General features: G+C 39.7%; 1 protein-coding gene and 1 long non-coding RNA gene across 3 annotated transcripts in view; both read right to left on the bottom strand.

Moving 5' to 3' along the window:
* Positions 1 to 3,419: 3,419 nt before the first annotated feature.
* LOC146317712 (uncharacterized) lies at positions 3,420 to 6,726 on the bottom strand. The gene is made up of 2 exons (XR_014771645.1): positions 6,112 to 6,726; positions 3,420 to 4,821 (listed from the first exon to the last, which is right to left on the bottom strand). It is a non-coding gene; the product is annotated as an uncharacterized LOC146317712 (long non-coding RNA).
* Positions 6,727 to 8,321: 1,595 nt separating this feature from the next.
* Positions 8,322 to 24,634, bottom strand: part of LOC146317710 (phosphatase and actin regulator 1-like) — a 66,803-nt gene continuing 50,490 nt past the window's right edge. The window contains exons 4-10 of one of the 2 annotated variants that reach the window (XM_084732248.1): positions 23,922 to 24,125; positions 21,921 to 22,263; positions 19,500 to 19,699; positions 16,637 to 16,793; positions 12,533 to 12,588; positions 10,852 to 10,913; positions 8,322 to 9,193 (exon numbers count right to left, since the gene is read on the bottom strand). In XM_084732248.1, coding sequence (XP_084588374.1) covers positions 9,011 to 9,193; positions 10,852 to 10,913; positions 12,533 to 12,588; positions 16,637 to 16,793; positions 19,500 to 19,699; positions 21,921 to 22,263; positions 23,922 to 24,125 — 1,205 coding nt within the window. In that variant the 3' untranslated portion in view covers positions 8,322 to 9,010. The remainder of the gene's footprint in view (positions 9,194 to 10,851; positions 10,914 to 12,532; positions 12,589 to 16,636; positions 16,794 to 19,499; positions 19,700 to 21,920; positions 22,264 to 23,921; positions 24,126 to 24,634) is intronic. The other variant, XM_084732247.1, reaches the window with a different exon arrangement.

Genomic DNA, 24,634 nt, shown 5'->3' with positions numbered 1-24,634 from the left:
CACTTACTTCCAGAAAAAACTATTTAAAAAATATTGTGTTGATTGGAAATGCCATGTCACAAAGCTGAAAACAGCTGTTTTTCTTTTCTCACAAAGAGTTGACCTTTTAGATACTTGCTGTACCAAACTTTACATGAAGTAGTCAGAATTATCCCCTCAAACATCTACAGTACAGAAGTAAAATAAATTATTATATTTTGTTTGAAGAACTTTTATCTGTATAGTATTTAAGTGATGATCTGAGTATTTCTTTCAATGGTGACTGGCAATGCAACTTTTGCAGATATTTTACAATAAAAGTTTTAGTGCATGGAACTTAATTCTGTATGTTTAATTCTGTATGTTTAGATCACATAACCTGTGATCTAAACAAAAGGTTAGCCCACAAAGGAGAAAATGAGAAAAGATGTATCTTTCAAACTGGTTCACAGACTTCCTTAAAACTAGAAGCAAATAATTTTTTTGATGCTGTGAAAGGTTTGTTCATATACTACAACAACAACAACTACTACTACTACTACTACTACTACTACTACTAATAATAATAATAATAATAATAATAATTCTTAATATTATATAATAATTACCTCTGAATGGTTTAGACACACAAAAATGTAGATTGTATGTCCACAGCATAAGAAAATCTTATGTTAATATCAGATTTCAGCAAATATGGTAAGTAAGGTCTGAGGACATCTTGCCAATCCTATTGAAGAATATAGACTTCTGAGTATGATCTCGTTAGTCTTCACTTGTTCCCCAAATCAAATAAACTTACAATTTCAAACCCAGATCAGCCTCAGCTATTCTAGGCAAATTTACCATGAGTTTATTTTATTAATAAGGCGACATTTTAACCGGTGGAAGGCTTGTAGAAAATAACTGGACCCATTATGTCTGATCTTTACTAAACACTCTTCTACTCTTTTAGAGCTCTTTCGAGGGTAATTCATGGGAATTCACAACAAAGTTTATGCAAACTGACTATATAGAGAATAGGTTCATATTTTTTTCAAAACAATACTCACATGCCCATAAAGCAGTTTTTGCTCACTGTAATCGACTGGCTACATTCAACCACAGAGGGCCCATTTACTTACAAGGTTACAAGGTTTAGTCTAAATGGCTAAGCAGATTTTCAGGTGCCACAGTAACATTGCATTCATAAGGAATTCTCTCACGTTCAGGGCTTGAATGTTTTCACTTAAACTTGTTAAACATGTCATTATCTTAAAACAAATTTGCTATACAGCAAAGAATACTAGAGGAGTAATGCAGGCCTTACAGGAGAATATGAGTAAATAAAATAAAATAAAATACTTACATGGCAAGAAATTTGTGAATCAGGCATAACTGTCTCTAAGTAGCAAGTCACCTGATTTTTTTTTTAATCTCAAAAATGATCACTCAAACAACGCAAATGCATTCAGAAATGGAATTTAATTGGCATGACGTATCCTTTACATGGTTCTCTGTATTTCAAAAATGAAAAAAAGGAACACTTTCAAATTTGTTGAGTTGCTCCATCAACATGTAAAAGGAAACAGATTATTGCTGAATTCATGTTCCTTGATTCCAGCAAAATGGAAAAAACCTCATGCTCAGCCCAGCGGCTCAGGTTTGTTTCTTAGAGCTGAAATGAGAACTGGAGCGTTTTTGTATAAATTCATTCCTATTTATGCTCTATCGTACTGAACCTATGGGTGGAAAATTTTCAAATAATGGCATGATGCTGGAATCATACAGAAGCTGGTTCTAAGACAAAAAAAACCCTTAATATTTCAAAGTCTCTGAGATTAGATGACCCAATTACATTTTGATTTTAAAAAGGAGCAAAGTGACTTGACCTGTGTACTGATTCTCTGAAGAAACAGCTCCTGTTTTCTAACAAAACCCCTATTATTTTCACATAAAAACCATAAAGTGCAAAACAATTTTCTATATTCTCGGGTCCCGGGTTTTATTGGGTCATCTATCCATCACTGATTGAGACCTTGAAAATACGGGAGAACACGTTTTTCTTCGCAGACAGATGCATTATAGTAGACGGCCAACAGCCTTTCACCTCTACTCCTTTTCATCATCTGACAAACAAGAATTTCATATTGCAACTTTAAAAGTAAGACAGTAAAAAATAATAAAAATATTCTGTGTACATAAAGCTTATGAGCATTGGAATACTGGTGTAGGATCGGTGATCAGGTAACAAGACCGTTAACAGTGAAGAAACAAAATGGTCACAGATCAGAAATCCAACAATATTTTACACACTTGGGCCCTGACCTTAAAACAGTGACCATTGTAAAGCCGAACTCTTAACAGTGCAAAGAATTGTAGCAATAAAAGTTTAAAAATCCTGACTCAGTGAATTCAGTAAAATCTGTACTTGTGTTGAGAATGCATCATCACATTGCATTGACCCTTCCTATGTCCCGTCCCTTTTTGTGTTCCAATAACAGTTGAGTGGAACCTCAACTCAACTTTCTTCTTTCCTTTTCCCTGTACTCATGTGCTAGACTGTGTCTATGTCTATGTTGAAGAGAAAAACAACTTTTGAAGATGGTTAAAAGATGCTTGGAGACCCATAAAAGCAACATACTGTCACATCTTGAATTAGCTAATGTTAGCAAAACGCTAGCTAACTAATGATTGCAATTAGCTAGCTGGCTGGCTTGCATTTAGCTAACATTAGGTATCAGATGTAATATATTCACATCTTAAGTTAGCTTAAGTTATCTTATGTTAACAAAACATCTGATAAGAACATAAAAAAAATCTTATAGCTAATGTCAACAAAACACTAGCTAACTAATCTACATCAATCATTAGCTAGCTACTTATATCTGACACCTAATGTTAACAAAACACAAGCTAACCAGCTAATCTACAATCACTAGCTAACTAGTTAGCTAGTGTTTTGTTAATCTCCTAACCATCTTCACAATACTGGTTTTCTTTTCAACACAGACAAGTCTAACCTAAAGTATATCTAACTACAGGAAGAAAGAAAAAAAAATTACTCTGACTCTGATTGACTAGCAGACTAATAATTGAGAGACTGGCGGTGGAGCTGCATTTTGTTTTCTGGTTAAAAAGCAGAGAAGTAAGAACTTTTTTTTTTCTGACTCCACGGTTCTGGTGCCAATCTGGTGCGGTTCTGGTGCTTTTTATCCAAAGAAACTGCAGCTCCTCTGTTTACATGTATTTGCTCAGAGGTCGTTCTTGCCCTCTCTAATATGGCGGCGATACTGCCTTTATGGTTTGGGTTGGGTGGGTTTAGGCATCAGGAGTGAGACTGGCTAGGTGTAGGGTAAGGCCTGGGTAAGCCAGTCAGAGACAGAGTAGGGTGGGTCATGTCTTCATCAGCCTGGGGAAAAAATATTGCGTACAGGAAGCAGGAAAGGAGAAAGCTGACTGAGGTAACGAGCTTGCTCAACTGTTATCCAACCACAGAACAAAACAGGGTGAGACTTGGGGTCAATTATAGACTTGAGACTGAATCTTGTGTTGGTACGCTGTTAAAGATGTTTTTGGTGGCTCAGTTGAGTAAAAGTCCTCCTGAATAAAGCCTTCCTAAAGTATAAAAGAAAATTAAAACCCTGAAGTGAGGCGTATAAGTGTATAAGCACAGTAAAAAAAATGGTAGGGAGTACACCTGTAGTTTAACCTTGTTCTCTACAAACAACAGATATTGCTTGGTCAAAAGCTTATGAGTATAAAAGTAAAGTGTATAATACAACGCACATTATGAGCAAAGATCATTAAACACACCGACTGCTGCAAACACAAAATACGTCAGATAACAACGTAGTGCTCATGTAAAAATGTGTGAATTAATCATTTATGATCCAAGTGCTTCTATCAAAACCAAAACAAATAAAAATTTATAAAACAGATACTTGTTGCAACACACTGGAACCAGAATTTATCTGCCAGCTGCAATTCCTACAATAAAATTCATGAGATTGTGACATGAATGAAACTTGGTCAAGCGTGATTCTTCTTTAAATGTAACTTTCCTTCCTCAGTATAAACAAAATGTACATTTGGAGAGAGCGAACTCTCAAATTCACAGTTAGCAATTAGATGTCAACATTGTCGGTACAGTGAGATTGCACGTATGAGGGAAGAAAAAGTCAGGACTACAGAGTAATGACACAGAGGGGACTCCAGGGGGTGCTATAGCCTAGGAAAAGCAGAAGAAAAAAAAATATTGCACATGATTTTAATGTTGGACCTCCTCCCTCCCTGCCTGTGTGTCTCTCTTTAAGCTGTTTTCCAAAGTCCCAGCAGGTGGAGTTAAGATGGTTCTCCTGCTGATGAAGTGAGCTCAGAACAGTCAACCTTGCACTGAGGTGTCCACATGGGATAGAGGAGTCCCAGGATAAAAACATGTCCACTGAGACAAGTCCACTGGTGTTATTGATGAACCGAGGTGCGTTTTCCCTCGGTCGGATGTCAAAAGTGTCAATCAGTCGCAAATGAAAACTCTCCCGCTGTCCGACTGAGCGCCTGCCTGAGAGCTCAGCAGAGACGTTTAAGAGACAGTCGAGCAAATTCCATAGAGGGGCGATGTGAATCAACTGGAGTCATTTATGTGCTACTACAGTGGATGGAGTAGTGGGGTGTCTGCATCTTGGGAGCGTAGTACCGACTCAGTTGTGTGGGTCTTTGAAAAAGGCATTTCAGAAGACATGGCCTTATTGTAGAAACGGGCACCATTTTACTGTCCAGCACTTAAGGTTCTCAGTGGAGGAGAAGCGCCGGTCCGTCCGGCACTGCTCGAGACAGTGAGTGGTGGTCTACTATGGTCTGTGAAACCTAAAAAGATGAACAGAAAAAGTATTTGTTTCAAACATTTCAGCATATTTCATCACCTCAGCTAGATCTTACTGCACTGTAATGCCAATACCTCCAGCAAAAGAATAACTCCAGCTGCACATGAACTGATATTAAGAGGGATAATACCTCACACAACCCCACTTCAGTTTTTTAAGTGGGGTTGTGTGAGGTACTTATCCAAAACCTATTTAAAAAAAAATCATTATCTGTTTAAAGTGCACTTTATATTTAAAATATGTTCACTGCTTTACCTTCAGACAGCCTTTTCCAATGGGGAAACTACCTTTATACAAATGGTATATCAAAGTCTTCAAAGCCACCAGACTCCATTAGCAAAAACAGTCATTTTAATTTTAAAAAGTCTTTCTGAGTGCTCTCTTAACAAGATTTAAGTTAATTACAGATAAAAACCAGCTGTGTGAAACTGAAAATCTGAAATTGGAAAACTAAGTTTTGCCATATTTTAAGCTGTTTTAGTGTTTTTCTCTGTAGGTTCAGAGCTAACATGTTGCTAATGTGGCTACACAGGCCAGGGTGATGTTGGACTGATGTTGTAATAGTGGGGGACAGTCAAGAGAAACTATGTGAAGGTTAAGCCTCATTTGAAGTAAACTAAATAACGAGAGAGGTAGGTTGGAACCTGTGACTGCTTTTTCATGTTGCTATTTGTGGAGGTTTATATTGCTGTTCTGCGAGGTAAAATTACTGTTTTTGGCAAGGGAGTCTGGTGACCATGAAAGAAGCAATATTAGGCTCATATAACAGCAGTTTCCTATCAGAAAAGGCTGTTTGATGGCCAAGATAAAGCAGTGAAAATATTCTAAATATAGTGTACACTTAAACTGATAGTGATTGTTTTTATGGGGGGTCTTCTTTAGGTGGCTAAAACAGATTTTGCTGCTGATGCTGTCCACAGAATGACAACCATTTGACCACCAAACCCTCTATCATCTTAAAAATTGGCATTTACTTATGTATTTTAAGTAGCGTGTCCCCCTCAGAGTTGCCACAAACTTGTTGCCTAACTTCCATTTTTGATGTGGGAGAAAAAATAAGTAGGATCTATTGCTGCTGTTCATTGCACTACGTCTCCATGTCGTGTTTATATTCTTATTAAATGCAATGAAGTTATTGATATGTGGTGAAGAGACAAAGACCCTTTCAGACCCAGCAACAGTACCATCATCCATCGCAAAGTTTCACTGTGTGCCAATTTCTTTCTTTAAGGCATGCATATTCACATGCAAATAAATGGATTCTGCACATTACCTGGTTAAATGGCGACTCGACTCGTGCACTTCCATCTCGTTGCTCTTGAAATCATTGAGTTCCTTCCGTATAGCTGCCTGCAGAGGACAAACAAGAGGGATATTTGAGAAAAGCTGCAGAGGCTTAGTACACAAACTGCAGCCTCTAAGCCCTGACTCTACCTCCTTTTAGCATGCTTCATGCATCATTTAGGCTTATCTGGAGGCCATGAATGATTCTGCTCAATTCTTTTCTCACATCACAAGAGCCCTCAATTTCCTCCTCTTGAGACATCTGAGAGCATGAACAACAATGTACAATCTGTTGCTGGTCTACTTGGGTAGACAGCTTGTGTTTTTAATTATAATGAATGGGTGACACAATGGATTTGCATAGATTAAACCACAGAAAAAAAAAACTGAAACAACATAATATTTTTAGAACACCAAAGCAGTACAATATATTTAGGTGTTACAGGCTACCAGTCTGTGGCTCAAAAGCTCAAGATAACAAACATTTTCAGTGTGGAAAAGGGACTACAAATCACAGAAGACACTGGAAATAAAGAGGCAATGCACAAATTGTTTCAGTAGGAGACAGTGTGGTGTGATTTCTTTAAACCTTCAATTCATGGATGTTTTTTTTTTCAAAAATGCCTACATAAATAACACAGATAAGGCTGTGCAGTAAAATCTCATTAACTACAAGTTGGGCTTCAACTAAAGATTACTTTAACTGACATTTAATCTGCTGATGATTTTATCAATTAATTGATGAGTTGTTTGGTCGATACATTTTTTTAAATTGTTGAAAAATGTCGATGAGGCATCTCCAGAGTTTTTGTGTCAGTTCCTCAGCTAAAGAATTTCTCTCTCTGGAAAAACTTTTACAGCAACCATCAGCTTTTGGAAGTCATGGCACCACTTTCCTTTTCTTCAGCCAACTGTGCCACAACAGCTAAGGTTTTCCAGGAAAGTGCACTGCTTGTCAGATCTCGTGGCTTCTCAAGTTGGAAATCTGGCCAGGAAACTACTCGCACATTTATAGTATCAAGGCCAAGGTAGTTGAGGTAACTAGGGTATACAAGGTTTCCTCATCAGGCCTAACTTCTATTGACTGTTGTCCAATTCAGAGATCATGTTGTCAGAGCTAGCTTCACCATTCTCATTCTGAGTTCTTTTGTAAGTGATCTGATTCATAAATGGCACAAAAATGAATTCATCATCATTAGTGGAAACAAGTACATTTTTGGAGCCGCTGTTGTCAAAACCCTCCAGTATCAAAGAAAAGTCTCTTCTACACTAAACCTGACACCCATGTGCTGCGCCATCATCTTACTGTGACAGTAAGCTAATATAAACAAACTTTCTCATCACTGTGCCCGGTTTCATTCATAGTAGCAGTGAGACAACAGTGACATAATGAAGCCAAACCTTATTACCTTATTACCTCACTACTGCTTGCATCCAGCACACCATAATTTTGTACTTCTCTCCTGGAGTGCCAGTGATGCAATGAATGTTTGCAAGAAAAAACATTAGAAAATATATACTTTTTTGGCATTACTAGACAGGACACGACATCTGGTTAGCATGCTAACTTCAGTGGACATCACTACTGTTACTTCCTTACATTCTGTTGTTTATATTAGCTCATTTATCAAACAAACAGGTATAGGTTTGATATATGAAAAAGGATAATTCACCATTTGATATATGATCTATGGTTGAAATGAGCTGCTCCTTCTATTCCTTCTTAAAGATTATTAATGATTTCTTATGACTTAAAAACAGACATTTAATCACTTGGTGAACATTAATTTGAAATCTAATTAGTGTGAAATGGGAAAACTAAGACAGTGATTTCAGCCCAGAATAGAAATTTGAAAGGAGGAGCCCTTGGCTTTAGCATTGTTGTTGGGGTAGTATGTCAACTCAACTTGTTTCCTCAATCTCTGATGACATACCATGGTCTTTTCATGATAAAATATAGTAAATATATTACTGAGGTCTCCTTTAAAATTCTGGCCATGTCTTACACATTGCACCTTCAATGATAGTTTTTAAAAACATCTCTTTTCTGGGAAGGTTTTTGAGCACAAAGCTGTTTCCCATTCATGAAGTTATACACATTCACATTAGTGAACTGTGGTCTCTAAGTAGCACCACTGGAGCAGCGGCAGCGCCCGAGGGCACGATGATTGCAAAGAAAATTCTAAAAGTGGGGATGAGTTAATCTCCAGGGAATAAAATGGTGTGCTGTGCATTTTTCTTTTCCAATAACTATACAACCTCTTTAACACGTGTTACATGTGACAGCAATGCAGCCAGGTGATGTCATATGTTGTTGCTATTCAGCGTGACTCAAGGGGACGTCTCCAGCCTTGGGGAGGATGCTTCTGCGACAAGAGAGCAAACAATATTGAAATCTGTGCTGGATTGTAGAGGAAGGAAAAAAAATATCAGCAGAGCAGCGGTGAGCTGCAGCTGAGGGGTCCTGAGGCACCGCTCGTCCAATTTCTCTCTTATGTAAGGGGAGTTGTTGCATAATCAAAACGCTGAATCCCCGTGATTTCCACATGAGTGGTCCTCAGGTGTGACCTGGCGTGCTCAGAGCTGCACATCATCAAAGCAAACGAGTAAGCAACGCCGCTCCACAAAAAAAAAATCAAGAACTCATTAAAAGTCAGAGGCAGGACCGCCGGGCAGCGAGCAGCAGGACTGCTTCAGGGTGTTTACTCACAAACAGGAACCAAACAGCTGAGGTGGAACTCGCTGTAACAAGAGAGGAGGAACACATCCTCCTGCCATTACTCTCCTGAGTTACGGGTTGCATCATATGAGGCACAGAGGGGGGGAGCATGATGGTCTTTGAAGAAACTTGAAAGCAGTGAAGGAGGGATCCTGAGATTATTACAAGATTATCTTATTTTAACTGTAAGATTAGTGTAAATGAGACTGGCCTTGTCAGCTGCTGTGAGCCGGGTCCAGGGCTTATCTGCCCGCCTGTCATAGTCCTGGGCGTCTGACACCTCCACGTAGTCACTGAATCGGATGAGGATTTTGGCCTGTCTCAGCTCCTCTACAGTGGGCCTCTGGCTCAGCTGGAACAAAAGCAGAAAAAAAAGAGTTAGAGAGCACAAAACTGGGTATTCCTAGTTGCCATCATAGTTGAAGAATTTGAATATATCCCAACTCCTTATAGAAAGATTACAAAGATTACATTGCACATCTGGTATTTCTTCTGCAGGTGCATCACACTGCTTTGGCATTCAGGACATTGGCATTCACTGAATCAGTGCATCAAATTAACATTTGAGTCGCTGCAGATCTTAAGAGTAGGAGTTCTTCGCTAAAATTACAAGGGACAGTTTATCACTTAAGCGCCTTCAGCTGTGCACTTCCTTTGCACAGCTGAATTCACTGATAAAGTGTCACAATGTGCCACTGAAGGCACTGATTACATTCTCAGATATGATCTGAATGAAAACAAATGAGATAAAAAAAAAAACACGAGCTGATTAAGAAAAAACATTTGTTCAGAAAATGTCATAAAATGAGCCAATAAATCTATCCTAAAATATTCTGCATCAAAAACATCAATACACCAATTGACAAAAATCTAAAGGATCCATTATAATAAATAAAAAAAAAATCAGTACAAAAATGATTAACAGTCAATATATTATTGCACAACTCACAGTGGAAACTGCTCATATAGATAAAAAAAACTTGAGACAGACTCATTCCTATAGAAATGCTGTGTTCATTTAGGGTATTTTCATACAAGAAAACAATTTTCTCTAAGTGAAAAACGTCTCCTCAAAGCTTATGACAAACAAAAAACGAAGATACAGCAGTGAAAATACAGTATAATATATTTTATATACAGTACTGTATTATAGTGGCTTTGAATTGTACACAGTACATTACTTTAATTTGTACAGTAATTTAAAAAGCATTTGAAACAGCTCTACTGTATTTTGAACCAGTCAATATAATTCAGTAAAAAGCAAAGTTGTCAGTTTCATATCCTTTATATCCATTGAATCAAAGATACAAATGGCAATTAGATGGTAATCTGCATGAGAAATAGAGAGAGAGAGAAAAAAAACTTTGGTGATAATAATCATCCTGTTTGATTAATTTGACCCGGACAGATGTGGTCACTATAAGAGGTTTCCACTGTGTCTGTATTTGTCTCCAAAATCCAGGATTGCTCGGGCAATTCTCTATTATATTTAGGTGAGAAAATGCAAGTTTGTTACTTACATTGCTGGGCAGCATTCTATGAATGTGTAGTTGGTGCAATACACAGTATAGGATGAACATTTTGTTTAAAACGCAAATACAGCAGCAGTGACTAGAAGGCTGTGAAGTCTCTCCACTGTAAACAACAAGGCGTGTGGCGCATACAATAAATTCCTCCAACAGCTGTGAGGTTTTTGTTTTGAGCAGCATGTCTGCAGGTGAGCAGGAAGTGTTATAATCTAATTGAAAGTGATGGGAACACGCTCAACACCTCCCTATGGGGTCGGGGGATTTGGCAGCCAACATGCTCGAAGGGCCAAGGACAACAAGGACATCAGTGTCTCCTGGGGGAGACCTGTGAACTACAGTAACACGCCCGTAACAGACAAGACTTCTCACTACAGATGAGTCACTGTCACCGTGTTTGTTTACCCCGGCCAACAGTTTACCCCTCTCCAAATGCTTCGAGATAAAGGGTGGGTTTGCACCTTTGGAGCTATTCTGGACTCACCTTTCGTGTTAGCCGTCGTTTTATCTCCCTCTTCTCCTCCATTTCCTCTTGTTCATTGCGAGCTGCATAGAACCAGAGGACGGGAGTTATTACAACGAGCACAGACGCATGCAAACAGTGTACACGAAAAATTAACTGAAAGGGGAACAAACACCATTTGCATAATATGGCTCATTAGATTCACACCAAACTGGATAAGTTTCTTAAAGCCTAAAATAGTTTCCATCATTGGCTGTTTAATACTATTAGGGATGGCTATCAGGGGAGAATGATTGCTTTGTTCCTTCCAAGTTGTCCCAGGGCTTGGTCCGTGTTTATGATCAAGTGATTGGCCTATTTAAGAATTTTACAAGGAAAAGACGCTGATCACATAAAATTCATCCGTGTGTTGTGTTACATTTTATATTGCACACCAATTACAGAGACACAAAAGCCCACAGGAGCAAGGAGAGACAACAGTAAACAAGATGCATACTGGGACGCTGCTCCTGTTTACAAAAGCCTCAGCAGACAAACTGCATCTACGCTTGTACACTTAAACCATGATTTAAACTGCTTTAAAATGAATTCTTGTTAGTGCGAGTCAGTCTAAGTCCAAATTATGTTGCACCAAATTGTTAAACTAGCTTAAAATTAAGAAATATTCATTTTAAACCTCTCTTTGAAGCTCAGTTTAGTTTTTACTCTCAACCTAGATTAAAATAAATTCTGTTGTTCTGTGGCAAACAATGTTGAGTTGAGTTAACTTGTTACCTAGTTAGCAGTTTGGACAACAGCAACTGGGATACTGTGCCAAGTTAAGCTATACAGAGCAGCCCAGAGCAGCACTATCCCCCTCTTTTAAGTCCTGACAGCTCTCATATTTATTTTAATTTCAGTAAGCAAGCATCTCCAGATTGGTTCAACTCAATTTAATTTCAGTTTACATCACTAAACTTGGATTTACTAAAGTGAGATTAGTTGTTAATTGTTAAACAGAGCTCTGCTTAATCTGGATTTATTCATTTTAAACCTGGTTTTGCTGAACTCTGATTAGAGCTTATCTTATTCATCTTTGTTGGTGCAACCCAGCCTTACTGTAACTATAGTACTACTCGCAGTTTTGGATTCCAGACGTTATCTCTCCTGAAAATAAACCCTATTTGTTTAACCTTGCTACCGTATGATGGTGAGGACACGACTTGTCACTCATGAATCCTTTGTCTTTGTATTTTCCTCCTGCACTCTGCCAATCACGCAGGAGCCTCTGGGAGAGCAGGAACTGCTGGTAAATCAGTCTTTGATGTGAGAGCCGCAGAGTCCCAGGCAACAGAACTGCTTCTCTCTGATACTGCATGTGTTTGAGCTAAGAAACCACCAGTCTCCCTGGACATGACTCCTCGGGGAGCCCTGCTGCCTGCCTGCCACATGAAAAGGCAGACCAAGGAGGAATAAAAGGCAGAGATGTATGCCACTAGCTTTCACATAACTAGGCCTCTCAAATCACCAGGCTACACTGTATGAAGCCTGCATGCACAAGAGGTTTCTACAAACATGGAGTCATGCTTCACTGCGGTGTGTTTAATTTACAGTTGGAGAGGGCATTTTCGGCGGTTCTGTCACTATGACATTTCTGTTAAACTTGTGAGCTGACGTTAGCAGCCTGGAGATAACGTTAAATATACAAGTTTGAGACACTCACGTTTGAGGATGTTCCTCTGTTCCAGCTCCTCCGCTGTGGGTCTCTGACTCAAGCGCCTGCGTAGAAACATGCATCCATGATCAGCACATCATCAAAGGCACAAAGTCAGCAAGGCCACGCTGAATCAATATGAGGAAGAAAGCGAATGCAAATCAACCTACTTTACATGTAATACTATGTAATCATCAACTGTCACTGTTCAAAAGAAAATCTGTGTAAAGATTTCAGTGGTTCTTCCCCCTGTTATACACCTGGTATTAACATGCATTGCTGGTTATCAGATCACAAGTGGACAGCTTTAAGTACAGGTGTGAATGCAACCAAGAGGCATTGAGGACACTCCTGTGGCTTGGGATGGTCTTGCTGAGATAAGCAGGGAAGTCCCTGAAAAACCTGTCCAGATGGCATCATATGTTGCTAAAAAAAAACCTGTGTAAAAAATAGCTAACTTTTCTGACTTTCTGAGTCAGGAGAAACTTGAAAAACTATGACAATTTGCTTTAATTATTTAGGCCTTACTGTTAATTCAGCATTTAGATATTTCTTACAACAACACATTTGGTCTTTGCAAAAAGAGATAATGTAGCTACATGTTAATTTGCATATAGACCAGGGATTCGAGATCAAGTTATCTGTTTCATGCGGTGTGAACAATACATACTCTTGTAATCAGATCACTCAAGATGCATGTTAGTACCAAGCAGAAACAGGTACATAGTGATACATGGTGCAGAAAAAGCTTCCCAGTTGAGCTTTTTCTTCCCTACATTTTGCCCAGTATTCACCCTGACAGCAACTCCCAGCAAAGTTATCTTATTGGCATTTTGACTCACAGCATGAGTACTTTTACTACTGACAACCCCGGGCTTTAGAAACTTAAACTTCAATGTGTTAGTTCCAAACTAAATTAAATATACATTACCTCAACATTTCCTTACTTTGAGTACGACTTATTTATGACCAACAGAGTTCAGTGTTGTCTTTTACACAGTTTAAAGGTTTGCATCTTATTTAAGCTCTGGTCTCATGGCAGCTTGACAGGTGCACTTCCCAAAAAAAAATTCAGTCAGCCATGATCACCAATCCCTGACTGCCTGCATGATAATACACTGCTGCAATGCAGGGAAGAAGGCCAGTAAAAGCCTGATATTCCTGAAGACTCAGCTCTCATCTGATGCTGAATAAGGCAAAGGGGTCTTTAACACCATTACAATCTCAGTGAAAGGTTTCAACACTAAAGATGACTAAAATAAACTTTACATGCACATTTACACATACAAAGACACATGGAACATGACAGTCAGACACTGTCACATGTTTTTCTTTTCTGCAACATCTCAAGATGAACATTTTGCACAGATTATCTCCAATTTTCTCAATTTGTAAGTGGCTGAAATGACTAAGATACCCAAGGCAATCTCCGAAAGGTCACTCTAAGTGCTTTCAACTGGGGACTCTTATTATAGCACCGTGTCAGGACCCTGCGGCGGTAGACCTAACTGTAGGCACTGGATCAATGATTGTCTCCATCTTGTTAGCTGTGACAGCCATCCGGAGCTGCACGGCCCGGTGAGCTACTGTATGCGGGCAAAGGTCTGTGCTCAGACCTCCTTGTCTCATCTCATCTTGTGTCATGTCTTCTCCCACTAGAGGGAAAAGTCAAGGCATTGAATCTCAGGCTGGAGCTCTCCGCCTCTCAGTATGGTCTGAGCATTACATCAGCATCATGCCAGCAAAAACGCAGCTACTGCAAATAAACATGCACAAGGCCGGACAACAAATTTCTATGTGGATGCTCCTTCCCAAATGATTTCTATCACAACCAGTTTTATTTAAGCTCTGACTAAGTGCCTGTCTGCCTGCTCCCTGCAATATGAAGACTAGAGACATGAGTATAATGAGATTATATAAGGAGCTGTTACACAAGGTTTTATGAAGCAGCTAATATGACGACAAATTTGTTTAAAGCTGCTCGTGTTGTGGTACTCAGGGATCAGTCTTGGTCTCGAGACCACCTTCTGAAGGTGTCGGAACGGACCACATTTTCACTCTGGCTCGTCACAGCCTCGGACGAAGAGGACAAAGGACAGGAGAAGAAGCTGTGGCTGTCTGGGAGCAGATGTCAGCCAAATCCTCTTAGATAAGCGAAGAATAAGTGACGCTGGGAAAGATAGCTAGCTAAGTTTTGTTTTTGTTTGTGATAAAACGTTAGCTACTGTCAGCTCAGACATAAACGATACAGGCTGTGAAACCACTGCCTCATTGGGGTCAGAAAGCTAGAGATGAGACGGCGCTTGGACCCAGTCTCAATATACTCTGGTGTTGCATTTGTTTTTTATTTACATTTTACCCCCGCAAGACCGCAACTGCAGTTCTTTTTTTTACAGATTCAACAAAGAAAAATATATAACATTAATTTGAGAGATTTAAAAGTGCTGTTTTTACTAGCCATCTCACCCTTTGTCAAACCTTTATGCTAAGCTAAGCTAATCCTCTCCTAGTTGTAGCTTTAATGGACAAACATGAGAGTGACAGTCCATCTTCTCGACAAAGTCTCAGCAGGAAAGCCAATATGCATATTTCCCAAAATGTGAAACTATTCTTTTAAGACAGGGATTTTCAAACTGGGGTGTCGAGACCATTAGGGGTCCTTGAGAGTGGTTGTAGGGGTCCCGATAATTATTTTAACTTTTATCACAATTTTTGGAAGCTGAAAAAACAGGGTAAGAAATATGGTTCTAATGTGCATCTATTGTGGGGGGGTCCTTGGCACTAAGAGCCATATCCACAATACTACTTAAAAACATGTTAAACTACTCAAAGATCACAAACAGTAAGCCAAAAACACAGCTGTGTTTATCAACTTTCTCAAGGGTAAAAGCTTAAACTCTTCCGTTCAGTTTTCACTCTTGAGATAAAGGGTCTCCGGGGGTTTTTCCACTGAATCAGGTCAACAGAAGTAAGTTGAGGTCAGCGTGTCCCAGGATAACATTACCATAATCAATTCTGATTGGCCTTTAGCACAAACAACAACATTACAGGACACAATGCTGTTGGCAAAAAGCGTGAAATTAGGAATTGTGCATCAGATGACACTGTGCAAAGGACGCTGTGACAGAGCTTTTTGGGAACATGACAACTAAGCAGGCAGGCCTTCTGGGAACGCGTGCTGTGTTCCAATCACAGCGGGGAATAGCGACTTGCGTGCCAATGTCTCTAGATAATACTCCATCCTTCGCTTGCAACCATATTTCCCACGTCTCGGATCTTATTATACTTTCATTTTTACCCATACGCTTGACGGTCCTTTCCTCTCTCAACACATCATTACATCCCCTTCGTTCAGACAAGCAAGTCATGTTCAAAGAGAAGACTGGAATCAAATGAGGCCTGTGATCCATCTGGGAAAAAAACATTACGTTGTTTGATCTGTTCAATTACTAGAACTCACATTTATGATCTCAACATATGTATACAAACTCCTGTGGTTTGTACGCACTGCACCAGAGAAAGAGAGAGAGAGAGAGTGTGTGTGTGTGTGTAAACTGCTGGTATGAAGTGGCGTGCGTGGTGCTGCTGTGTGGAGGAGTCGGGTGGAGATAGTTTGGCACATGCATCACCGTGGTGATTCAGTCAGCGAGGGAGGAAGTCAGGCAGGAGGAAGAGAGAGGAGAGAGAAAGAGAGAAGACAAGCAAAGAAAAACGAGAAGGGGGGGGGGTTGGTTTGATGCATTGCCGAAATTAGGTCAGCTCCATTTTCAGAGCCTCATTTTAACGAGATAAAGCGTTTATCCTTATCGGATGTTAAGAAGGAAAAAAAATGAAAGCGTATAAAAGTGTTTCCATAGAAGAAAAGGCTCACATTTGCATCGGCTTTAGACTGAGTCACAGTTCCATCAGCCAGGATACTGGGCCGTCATCAGCCCAAAGTAAGACAAAATGCTCAGTTTGGCTGAAAAGTGACAGAGCTGAGTCCCGGCAGCTGTTGTTGTTGAGTTGGCTACAGCAGCATGAAGCAGGTTTACTGAAAATATTTGGGCCATAAATTGTGCATGTGTGTAAATGTATTCAGGTTTAAAAATGCATGTGCGCAACGCATCTCACCTTGTGAGTTTGGTGCCTATCTGCTGCCGAGACTCCAGTCTCTCCTCATCTGTCTGCATGGGCAGGATGTTTTTCTCCTCCAGCTCTCGTTTGGATGGACGGTTACTCAGCTTGATGGCCAGAGAGTCTTTCCTCAGCACCTTCTGAGCCAGAGTACCTAAAACACAATCATCATGGACAAATATGAGAGGAGCTGCAGGCATGAAGTATAAATTAAGAGCCTCGTTTACCCTAATTGATCTTTTTCCTCATTCTAACAATATCTCAGTGTGATTTATGTATTTCAAACATTTTCTTTCAAAAAAACCTAATAAAAATAACGGTCAACATATTCAATAGACTTTCAATAAACAACATGAATTAACATTTCATGTCCAAAATGGAGTAGGAAGAAGCATCCATCAAAATCAATCACATAAACCCACTCTCCACCCCAGCATCCAACCCATCCAACTAAACCACAATGTTCAGCCTCTTCAGACATAATCAACAACACTCCCCGATCAAAACTGTGAAAAGGAAAAAGAACGGAATTGTTTCATATAGATTATACCCTACACTATTTTTATTTCATGGTTTTGACTGTAAGATTTAAATAGCTGACTGAAAAGCTGCAAATAAACTTGTGCAGACTGTACTATGTAAACTTGTACTATTACATTTATTACATAGCTATGCCTCCATGCTGCATGAATTTGAGGCCTTGATGTGTATTGCAATTAATGCTATGTATCGTATTAGGAATTATGGAGGATTCTATATTTATTATTGGTATTGACTTTTTCTGTTTGCTATGTTTGACTCATCCACAAACATAACTTGTGGAATATGTGTAAAAATTTTTTTACAATGATCATCAGGGGCATGTAGGATTTATTGATAGGAGCCCAATTGATTCAGTGTATATAAAATTTGGGAATATATTTTTTTATTTTTGAGAATGCAGTTTAACCTTTGGGGCTTCAAGAATTAATTTACTCATCTCATGTAAGCATTTTGAGATCCATTTACAATTGTTTTTATATTAGCAATGCTTTATTTTTCTGTCTGTTTTTGGATATTGTTGCATATCAAATGGTTAATTGTTATTTATATATTCCAATTACAAATGGGGAATGTGATTGGTTGCAAAAAAGAAATAACGTGGTTTCTCCTTATCACAAATCATTTGCCTGATGAAGGTCTAGTACTAAAATATTGCAAATAAATGTTATATTGCAGTTAAGACAGTGCACAGGACCTTACTTGATACTTTCTCTAGATTTAAATAGTGAAATGTTTGAAAAAGGTCAAATTATGGAATACTGCTCTTCCCTTATGCTCTAAACTATGTAGGGATCTAACTGCTCTTTGCTATTTTGTGCAATTTAGCAAGTTTTGCACAATACACAAAATGGTAACCTATAATGTTTCCTGTATCTTTAAGTATTCCTCATTTTTTCAGCGCCCCTTATAGTGATGATGTGGCATATTAAACGATTCCATCACGCATGGCCAATCGCAACCTTTAAAAACTCCAACACGCTCCCATGTGGAAACAAGGATATAGTGTCAAAGGCGCGGACAGCTTTGCACAGTTCAGCAGTTCTGCAAAGAGGTCGCGAGTGGAAAGTGTTTTCCATGGATGACGGCATGATGCTGGATACACTTCTGTGAAGCTAATTCTGGCCCTGTTCTGAAGGTCAAACTACATCTGAGTTCCAGGAGCCTTCGGGTGAAGCTAGCAGTACTGTCGATCAGGTTTAGTCAAGCAAATGTGTCATCACATCTGTAAACACGAGTTATCCTCACCAACAAAACGGACAAAACCAGTTTTGCTGCCAAGGCACGATATGTTTTTGTTTTGGCATTCTCAACAACCTGCTTTTGTCTCTACCTTTGACAACAAACAGATGATAGAAATCCCAGGTAGACACATTAGAGGCCTCTGTTGATACATTTCAGCATCCTGGAGAAAACCCAATATGAATCCAGTGACTTTAAAAGTCTCTTCATTTGTGTAATTTAAACACTGAAGACTCCTCAAATTAAGATGCACTGATTGATCAGACAGTGATCTGTATCAGATATAACAGATTCTGTGCCGCAGAAATGTACATACATACTGCGCACAACAGTTCAAGTCACGTCACTCTCAAGTCATATTCATCAACATGCACAAACTAGCATGTCATCGGTGTTAAGAAAACATAAAGACAAGAGGGAAGAAGAGAGGGAGAAACAGAGGAGAGGTCATGAGCAGAGAGGGCAGAAAATGTGAGAGAAGACAGGAGGAGAGAAAAAGAAAGGTTAGAGAAAGGAAAATGTGGAGAGGGAGAAAGAAAAGAGGAAAAGCCGTGGCAGCAACCTGGAGCACTTTTGAAGAAAATGTTCAAATTGTTGAATAGTCAATGACCGCATTTCCACTGCCTCCCTTTGACAGAACTCAGTGCTTTTTCCACCGCAGGGACCAGCGTCTAAATTAAGTTCTGGGGACAATATTTTCGCCCCCCTGAGGTCATTCATTCCAAAACTACAGGAGAACATTTCTCACTTTATTTAAAGTATTGTGCAAAAGTGAGATGTAAAAACAGATGCTTTGCCTTTTCATACGTCAGCAGACTAACTTGTCCAATCTTTGTGGGTCTTCATGACCACGGCAGAAACACAGACAACAACTGGCTGAAGGAACCTTTTACTGTAGTTCCTTGAAACTAGTTCCTGGCTCTGACAGTTCCAGGTCCATTTTGTTGAAATGTGGCTAATGTTTTACTATGAACAAACAATTGAACATACAATTTTCCATAGAAAGAAAGAAAATCTGCCAAGAAAATTACATCGAAGCATCTCTATCCCCAAGGTCACCATAACCGCTGCCACTCACTTGTAAAAATGGAATCATCATCTTCGTCGTCGTCCTCATCGTCATCCACATCATCGTCCTCGTCTTTATACATGCTGGGCAGGTCTTCATAGTCCGACTCATTGGGCATGTTCTCCTTGTCGTCCTCATAGTCGATGATCACAGACGGCACTTCTCTCCTGTCCAGGGGAACACACTGACCGACACCGTGCAGTGCAGAGCTGGTGGAGTGAAACGGACCAAATCTGTGCATTAATGTGATGGGTCATTCTTATGGCCACATACCATTTGGCCTTGCTAAGAGGATGAGCCTGCCCACCCCCCCCAAAAAAATCCAGTTTACATTGAAAACCTCAGACTTAAGCCAAGCTCTATATCAATAACCCTGATAAACCTTCTTAATCCAAAAAGGGAATGATTTAAAACAATAAAGAGTCTTCTGGTGCATACTGTAATGATAGCTTAGTGGGATTTTAATCCAAGTATAGAGGGAGAGGAGGTGTACAACTCCAGCTGAATGAAACTGGAGTACAAAGAATACACACAAAGTATGATTCTGTGTAGTCCTACGCAACGCCATGCAATCCTCTGAAGTACACAGACGAAAAGAGTAACTGATTATACAACCTGTATAATTCAAAACAAGGTGACAGAAATAAACTTCGCTTTTACATCATTTACATGCCGGCGCTAACAGGCGACATCTTCGATAGATTGATTAAATCAGACTCTTGCTGGAGCATCTTATTTTCAGCCACTGTTATGCAATATTTTCAAGCTTTCAGACTAATTGTGAGCAATGTCGGGACCATTACTTCCCTATCCGGGGCCCAAATGGCTTTGGTGAAAGAGAGATCCTAATGTACGAGGTTACATAATGTCCAATCCGCTGTCCTGTCCCTTTTTCTCCAAACACACGAAGAAAACGCAGCTCTTGTAAAGAGCAGCTGGTCATGTTATGTCAGGCCAACTGCTGGAGGGACGCCTACTCCATGAGCCTGCCTGTGCCCACACATACACACATTTACTTCAAAATTAGGCCATGTTGCCCTGTGAGGCAGCAGTGTGCTGATTTAGACCTGTATGCCAGCACTACATGGCAGGACGTGACCTCGATAACACCAGGATGTGTGTGAGAGTGGTGGACAAGTCACCACAAAAATAAAACCTAATAAACAGGACACACTAAGCTAATTATAAAGCTTTTTTTTTTTTCCAGTAATTACTCTGCATAGAACTGTTTTGGCGACAGCTTTAACTAACAAGAGATTAATTTTACGATAACATCCAGAGGCTCATCCAGTGAAGGAAAGTAATTCTTTATGACAGAAACATTTTGTCGCTGGCAACCCTTTGGACCAATCAGTATTAAAGGGATAGTTCAGAGTATTTGAAGTGAGGTTGTACGAGTTGCTTATTTATGGTCAGTGTATTCACTACAGTAGATGCTGATTGGCATGTTGCCAGTTAGGAGAAGCAGAGAGTGGCCTCAAGAAGCTGAACAATGCAGTACATTGATCTATGATCTATGGCCGCCTCCATTTGTTAGTTAGTTTGTGTTGCCGTGTGACTTTGATGAATCCAAACTAACCTTTTAAAAACACCCACAAAAGTTCAGCTGCAGGTGTCACATGCACAATAATGGTGCAGCTGCATAACAGCATCAAAACCAGATAAATTTGATTGGTGATTTCCTGCATTCTGTAATTATGTTTCTGGAATTACAGATTTAAACATCATTCTGCAGTGAACTGGCCCTCACAGTGACTTCTTCTGTCCTGGGCGCATGTAGTTGAAGACACTGGTCTAAACTATGATGACTTGACTGCTGCTTTGCACGACACATGAAATCTGCTGTGTGACTTTTAAAAGGTTAACTTGAATTTACCACAAAACAAAGTAACAGATCGAGGCAGCTGTAGACCAGCAACTCCCATGTCCCATGTCAATATTATCATCAGGTAAACTTATGTTTGGTTGGTTTGGAGAAAGAGATATTTGACTTATATAACAGTGGTTTCCTCTCCTCCTTGATGGCAAGGTAAAGAATATGGTGTACACTTAAACTGATCCTGAATTTTTTAAAAATATGTTGCAGACACTGTCCACAGCAGGACATTGCTTAGCTTCCATGCTGGTGTCCCTCTCTGCTTCTTCAAACTGGGGGCATGTGCACTGCCACCTACAGTAGCTAACACACTGGCCAAGTGCCTCACACAACCCAACTTCAAATAAACTTAACTAACTGTAAACTATTGCTGCCATCTGTGAAATGTGTTACATGCCAGCATGGAACATTGACACATTTTATTCCCCAAATCCAGCCAAGATATTATGTGTGATGTACAGACAGAAAGACAAAGAGAGGATGATCCATAATCCCTCCCTGCCGTCACTCGAGGACAATCAGATTTAATGACCCGAGCACCAATGGCTGCTAACCTTTCAAACCTCTGCATGGAGAGCGCCAGGGTTTTATTGAGCTCCTCGATGATGCGGCTGGGCGCGTGCAAGCTGCCGTACTGAAGCTGGAGCGGGTGGCCGTGGCTCTGGTGAAGACCGGACAGGCCGGCGAGCTGAGAGGGCAGCAGGGTGCCGTGGTGGAGGGACACGCCCTGGGAAGGGGCGCACTTTTGGGAGAGACCGCTGAGGGGATTGGGGGACGGAGAAGGAGACGTAGAGTCCAGCCCCCCCGGAGGCACACAGATCATCACTTTCTTGGGAGGCAGAGGTGGAGAGTGCTTTCCCCCGGGCATACAGGGCAACTTCATTGGCTGGCAAGAATCTAAAGAGAAAAGAAATCGAGTGTAATAGGGCAGAAAGACAGATTACTGAACATTTCTCCTGGGCTGTTTTATATCGCATTCACTACACTTTTCTGGTGCAGACAGATAAACGGAGCTCATGGACGATCAGACATGGCTCAGACTTGAGTGCAGAGTGGCGGGAATTAGGCCGGGGTAATGCCACTTCCCCCTGACTGACAGATTGACAATGACAGAGAGAGCCAAGCTGACCCGACCACAGGGGAATTTAATGAGACTACTATAATCCCGCGCACGTGTGTGGCAACACAGGTAGAGTTTAAAGACGCAGCAGTCATGGCTCATTTATCAAAACAAGGACTCTGTATTTAATGTGAGGCATTTGGTTCTCTGACAGTCTGAGATAATGAAATAAATAATAGCTGGCAGGGCTGGGCAATATGGACAATATCAAAATGTCATAATATTTTTGACCAAATATTTCATATAAAATAATACAGTCAGTAGCAGTCCTTTTATAAACTGAAATAAAAATATTTAAATAAAATTCACAGTCCACAAATTGCTTGTCCAATACAAGGAAACACAAGTTTTAAAAAACATTCAAATATTCATAATAACTAATTTTTATAGGACAAATAGTTAAAGAATCATAATAGGCTTTATTGCCCAAGGACATGTTCACACACAAGGAATTTTAAAAAGCAGCCATATTTTACAAGTCTTCCTTCATCTATTTCTTGCTTCACAAATTTGTTGCTTTTATCTATTTTATATCATCTTAAATTCAGTAGTTTAAGGGGTGTTTTAGACTGTTGGTCAGAATAAACAAGTAATCTGAATCCATCTGTGGAGCCCAGAAACTGACATAATATAATTAAAGGCTATCAGACGAGTCCAAAATATAACTACGTACATTAATAAATAATACTGTTAAAAATTTGAAAAGAAAGTTCAAAAAGAAATGTAAATGTTTTTCTTTCAGCTCCCATCAGTTGGTAAAATATAGGAAAAAGATCCTTGCCTTAACCACCAACTATTTGATCACACAAGTTCAAACTGAATTTAAGTTTTATTTTTAACTCTTTCACTCTCTCACTTCAGTTACTGCGTGCCCCTCTGCTGACACAACATTCACAGCATCAAATATTTTCAATGCGTTTCAATTTTCCACTGGGAAATCACATGTTTACTTTATTTAGTTGCATCTTCACTACTGCTGAAGTTCATCTTCCTACAGCTTTTTTTTTTTTTGGTGGCATCTTTCCAGCTACTGAGCATGTGTCAGAGTATTTGTACAGACACAAAACCTGCCCTTATATAGTGTTTAAGGAGGTGTTACTTATGCTGATAAACAATTTATGATTAAGTGACATTCATCATTCAGCAAACCTGGGCAAGAGCAGACTTGGATGGTTGAGAACGTTTGGTGCATTTGGAGTTTTTTTTTTCTTAATGTGAACTTAAGAGGAAAATATAAGAGAATAACAAAATATAAAATAAATAAAGTATAATAGACATTTAAGAGATTGTTGCTGCATGAGGCCCCTAGTTTCATAACACCATATCAATATAATATTGATATTACCCAGGCGTAGCAGCAGGGTACAACAAATGCTGTATATTGGTTTTGAAAAAGGGAAAATCAAGTGATCAAGCATAAACTGAGACCACTGACCTGTGCTATGGTTTGGGATCCTAGAGAAAGGCTTTGGAGGGAGAGCAGGAGGCTGTTTGTGGTACAGCGGCGGCTTGGCGGGGGTATCCTGAATGTCTCCTGGGTAGGTGACGGATTTCTTGGTGGACAGGACCATAGATGATTTAAGAGGGGGCTCCTGAGTGCAGACTCCGCTGTCCATCGAGGATCGGAACTCAACAGTCGCTAAACACAAATGCAGCAACAATATGTATCCGAAATGTTTTGACTGCACAACAAAGACACTTCTTAAGAAGTCTGTTCAAACAAAGTTTCAAATGAACTCAGGGTGTTGAGTTTTGAGACAATGGAGGGGATTCAGGATGCTAAGAATGTTTAACCAGCCGAGAGCCTTTTATCAGCGCAAACCAGACCAAGTAACGGTGTCAGCCGAGCATTTTGACAGAACTTTTGCTTTTTTAATTCTTTCACGGCACTGAGCCATTTGATGTTTTTTGCATGATCACATTTTAAGGCTGACAGTGAAATTCACAATGCTGCTCACATATTCTGGCAAACAATGCATTTATATTTGGAGCTCGCTTCTCCCAAACGTCATCTTAACCGAAAAGTCTTTTAAACAGAAAACCACAAGAATGCTTTCCCCTGTATGATGTGAGGAGCAAGGTTACTCTCGAGATTTTTTAACATTTAGAAAGTCTTTGGAGGGGTTATTTTTTGCTGTCATCTGATAT

The sequence above is a fragment of the Lutjanus erythropterus genome, chromosome 12, assembly GCF_056507025.1.
Source record: "Lutjanus erythropterus isolate fLutEry1 chromosome 12, fLutEry1.hap2, whole genome shotgun sequence".
Classification (NCBI taxonomy): Eukaryota; Metazoa; Chordata; class Actinopteri; order Lutjaniformes; family Lutjanidae; genus Lutjanus; species Lutjanus erythropterus.
Note: the sequence above shows the minus strand (reverse complement) of the source record. Positions and strands in the feature narration are given on the sequence as shown.